The sequence below is a fragment of the Condylura cristata genome, unplaced genomic scaffold, assembly GCF_000260355.1.
Source record: "Condylura cristata isolate star-nosed mole 26May11 unplaced genomic scaffold, ConCri1.0 scaffold00057, whole genome shotgun sequence".
Lineage (NCBI taxonomy): Eukaryota > Metazoa > Chordata > Mammalia > Eulipotyphla > Talpidae > Condylura > Condylura cristata.
Window position 1 is genome coordinate 851,902 of NW_004567158.1, and position 4,697 is coordinate 856,598.

The window sequence follows — 4,697 nt, forward strand, 5'->3', positions numbered from 1 at the left end:
GGGCCAGGCGTGGCGAGCCCGCGGCAGGGCACACGGGCGAGCAGGAGAGGCTTGCGCCGAGTGCCTCCGGGGACTGTCGCAGGCACCTCAGCCACGCCATGCCCGTACTCGTCTCCCCGCAGCGGAGCGGCGCCTCCGCCTCGTCCCACCCCGTCTCCGTGGAAGGCGCCTCTGGGAACGGGTTGCTACCAGGTCCCGGCCTGGCCGCCGTCGCGTTTTCACCCAGCCCTTCGCCCGCTGCGGACCGCCAAGGCAGCTGCCCCGTCACTGTCGCTGTCGCTGAAGCAAGGCTTGTGTCGGCTAACGGCCCCGAGGGCGCTCTGGCTGGGGGTCTGAAAGTCCACAGTTCCCCTTCATGCTCCAGGTGGGCCGGGGCCCTGTGTGGCAAGAGGGGTTGCAGACCACCGCGGCCCACTGCGCCCGAGCTCTCTTGCTCCTGAGTTTCTTGTGACACTCGTGACATTGCTCCAACAGCCGCTGGGAGCTTCATGGTCTGTGCCAGCTTCTGGGAGCGCCAGCTGCTCTCGGGCACACCAGCCGGTCAGCGCCGACAGCAAGGGGGCCCCGCGGCCTGCGCCGGCCTGTCACCGTGCGGGGGTGGCTCTCCCTGTTTCCTCCTCCGTGTCGGCCTGTTGTCCCGCCTCAGCACAGTGCACCTGGCCAGGCAACAGGGCTGAGGGGCCTCCTCCTGGCCCCTCTCCTCTTCGGGGTCTTCTGAGGACCCCTGGGACCAGACTGGGGGCCCTGGGGAGTCCAGGCTGAACTCACCTCAAGACTCTTTATTAGTGACGTTGCTGAAGACCTTCTCCCAAGTGAGGTGACATCTCTAGCTCCCAGCACGCCCCGGCCCATTCCCAGTGACACTCCAGCCTGCCCTTTTCCAAAGATGTCCGCGTCAGATGACTCCCTTCAGCTCCCGCTTGTGAGTTGCCCACAAATGGCTTTGTGGTCTGCTATTCCCACTTCTGTGGCGAGCACCACTGTCACTTTGGCTCTGTGACAAAGGTGCACGTGAGGGTGCAGCTGCCATGTGGGCCTTGCCTATGCAGCTCGCGCGCCAGTGAGCAGCCTGTGGGAACAGCATTTCTTCTCCGTTGTGACTGGAGTCGCTGAGAGTTGAGACTGACTAGGAGTACCTCACAGCTGATTCTTCTGGGTCCCTTTCCCAGGGGCACAGGCCCAGCGCTGCCCGGGTTATGCTGTCAACTGTGGCTTTCATCGTTCCGTTTTATTTTTCGGAGTTTCCAGCCCCACCAGTGGTGGCTCATCCTCACGGCCCGTCTCCTCTCTCTTACCACACGCGTCCCCTTATTACACTCTGGCCGCAGGCCTTTTACCCCTCAGGGCCCCAAGGTACAGCTTCGCTCTGGTCTCTTCTGGCGATGTGACTGCCTTCATTCCTCAGATGAACCTTTTTCTTCAGCAGCATGTGTTTGCAGTGAGACGAACTCGTATCCCACAGCGTCTCTGTTTCCCCAGCTTGTGTCAGTATTTTCTGACTCAAAGGGTTTTTCATGCCTGCAAACTCTTGTCCAGGGCCATTCCATGCTGGCTGGGCTGTCCTGTGTGCCCTCTGCCTGCGGTGTCGCCCTAACCCCCTCAGGGCACAGGTCTAAAGCTTCTGCACGCAAGAGCTGTGGGCCACATTCTCTCACAGCCCCTCGCCTCATCTGCCCTTTCCTGTCTGCGTGGAAGTTTCTTGTGGTTCCGTGTCCAGCAGCAAGAGGCCATTTCAAGTGACACGAGCGTTGGCTCGAGGTGGACCAGGTTTCCTCACAGAGCACCCCTCTGTGTCACGTGGTGCTCACTTGACATTCACCACCGGCTGCGGCCTAGGGAGGCTCTAGGTACTGCGAGCGGCAACGTTCCAGTGTGTATCTGGCTCCACCGTGTGTGTCAGAGCTGCAATGCAGAACGCTTCGCTGCTGCCCGTGCAGTAAGCACTAAAGCAAGCAGGGAGGGAGTACTGGAGAGACGGGTGGCGAACACGCGCAATGAACCCTCGCTGAGAAGATGAAAGAGCCCATGGGGATGGCCGTGGGCTCCCCACACTCAGGGGCACACTGCGCGTCCTGGAGTCGGCGACCTTCACGAGTCTAGGCAGCAAACTCATCTCCGGCACACCCTGGACAGATCACCCTCCCTCCCCTGGACGCCAGCCATCCGAAGTGCCCACACTTGGGGGAGACAACTCCTGGCCTGCTCTGCGCCTTCCCGGATCATAGACTCTAGCTGGGTGTCACCACGCCCTCCCAGAATGCCCTTCACGGTGTCCTGCTACCACAGCTCTCCAGGTTACCCTCAAAGTCACCCGGCAACCCTGTTATGGTAATGGTCAAGCTCCACAATTCCGGTGCCTTTCCCAAGACGCCAGCTTACCTTCACTTGGCCACTCTGAAGGAACGGAGACCAGGTGCGGCCATCTTGACTGCTGGAGATGAGGAACTCCTTCACAAACATGCCGGCCAGGAGAGACTTCACGCCCTGTGTGGTCACACCCGTGACTTTCACCGTCTTCTGGAAGTCCACCTGCAGCCACTCTTTGGGACTGTCGACCTGAAGAAGTGTTCTGGTGACTGCTGTTCTGAGGGTGTTTGCTCCCAGAAGCCCCGCATCCCCTCTTCACGTCACCCTGCATTTCGGAGGTGTGCTTGTCACTAGCCCAGTAGGTCCTCAGCTCCTGAGGTTCCTCTTAATAGGTGCCCGCAAGTGTTTGCTGGATGAAGACAGGCACCACGGACACACTGGCTGCAGTGCTACAAGCTGCAGGCGCGGCGCAGCCTGTTCTGTGTGCAACATGCACTTGAGGAGCAGAGGGCAGGAGCTGCTCCATGGAAGACGCATCACACACGCAGTGCTTCTGGCAAAGGACTGCGTCTGGCAGCTGGGTGTGGCCGCGGCCCTCCCGAGACACCGGGAGACGGGCAGTGAGGTGTGGCGGCCGAGAGCGCTGGACCTGACACGCTGACTCTGGCGCGGGGCAGCCCTGCTGCGCGCAGGGTCTGTTCCCGCACACTCCGGGAGGGACCCCGAGCGCACTGCGTGGGGCCAGTGGAGAGCTGCCCCCCTGCTGGTCCGCGCACAGCTGCGCGTCTCACCTGCGGTCTCCAGGCGTTGGCGCTGCCCGGGAGGTTGAGCCGGGCTTGGGAGGGAGACCAGGCGGCAAACACATTCTTCAGGTAGGACGAGGCAGTGATCTGCGCGTCGGAGATGGCCTTGCTCTGCATGCCCAGGGGCATGCTGCAACCTGCAGCGAACGGGAGGCTGTGGCCACCAGCAGCAGCCTCAGCACGGCGCGTGCGGCTCCCGACCCCCGGCAGGCTGCGCGCGCCCCTTCCCGGGCGGCCACTTCGCCACGCCGCAAGGCACGGGGTGGCGGGCACTTACTGCTCAGGTCGCAGCCCAGCAGCTCCATGCGGAGAGTGCTGCGGGTGCTGTAGTGCGTTGGGTGCAAGCGGAAGTACCGGGCGATAATGGGCGGGTTGAAGACGTTGTGCTTTACACCGGAGGAGTCCACGTTGCCGAAGAAGACCTGCGGGACCGGCACAGGTCTCAGTACCGGGGGCAGGCAACCCCTCCACGCCCCGCGGGTTCCCTTCTGTGTGAGGGTCCGCAGCTGCCAACGCTCAGGTAACGTCTGGCCTGGAGGAGAGTGAAGGACACCAGCCCTAGGCGCGACTCGAGGGGAGGTCTGGGCAGCAGCTCCTGTCAGGGGGGCCCTCTGTGGCCCCAGAGCAGCTGCGCCGGCATCAGGGGCGCAACAGGCCGGGCCATGTCGCAGGGCCCCGCCAGGGCCGCGTCAGGGCGCCAGCGTGTGGAGCCCGAGCTCGGACGCGCTGGCTGAGAACACGCTTCCAAGGCCCGAGCTCCCGCACGCGCAGGCCCTGGGAGGGTGCGGCGTCCAGCGTGAGCCTGGGCTGCACGAGCTCAGCGCCAGGCCCCAACGAAAGTGCGCAGCGCACGTACGGAATGGCAGCTGGAGCGCTGTCGCCGCGAAGCCATGCAAGAGACAGCCTGGAGGCTGCAGCGCGCAACAGGAGGCGAGCTGAGAGTCACCTGGCGAGACACGCTCTGTACCTGCCCGAGCAAGCAGCGTCAGCCTGGCAGTCACCCGATGCCACACAGCATATCATGCGGAAAGAAAAATTATTCTCCCTCCCAGGTAATGATTTTTCCGCGGGGGGGGGGGGCTGGGCAGAGAATATTAATAAATTCACAGCACTCCTGCATTACTCCTGCTAAACACAACTGCTCCGTGTTTGCCTGTATCTTGAGTAGAGCCCGCTCGCGAAACCTGTTCATTCAGTGGTCACGAATCTGCGCCCAGAGCACCACCCTGATTTGACTAAGTGCTTCAAGAAGGCTCCCCTCGCGATCGCTGAAAGCTTCCGGAGCACAGAAAAGGCAGGGGCACAATGCAAGCTGCAGGGCCTGCTTCTGCGGACACCTACATCTGCACGCCGTATCAGCCACCACCATGCAGAAGTCTCCAGAAAACACGCGCTTGTGTCACAGAACCGCAGGACAGGCCTCCTCAGGGGGAATTAGCATGAAAAATCGTCAACAGCAGGCTGGTAACAAAACAAAACTCATGAACAACACCGAACTGCCCCAGCGAAAGGACGAAGCCGTGAGAACCCCCGGGCCCCAACGCGCTGGTCAGGCCCCACGGCGGCAGCCATGGGGGCCCTCGGGTG

At 62.4% G+C, this 4,697-nt stretch overlaps 1 protein-coding gene across 1 annotated transcript in view; it reads right to left on the reverse strand.

Moving 5' to 3' along the window:
- F8 (coagulation factor VIII, procoagulant component) overlaps nt 1–4,697 on the reverse strand; it is a 61,361-nt gene that overhangs the window by 19,159 nt on the left and 37,505 nt on the right. Inside the window, exons 24-26 of the mRNA XM_012734469.1 lie at nt 3,388–3,532; nt 3,099–3,247; nt 2,380–2,556 (exon numbers count right to left, since the gene is read on the reverse strand). Coding sequence (XP_012589923.1) covers nt 2,380–2,556; nt 3,099–3,247; nt 3,388–3,532 — 471 coding nt within the window. The remainder of the gene's footprint in view (nt 1–2,379; nt 2,557–3,098; nt 3,248–3,387; nt 3,533–4,697) is intronic.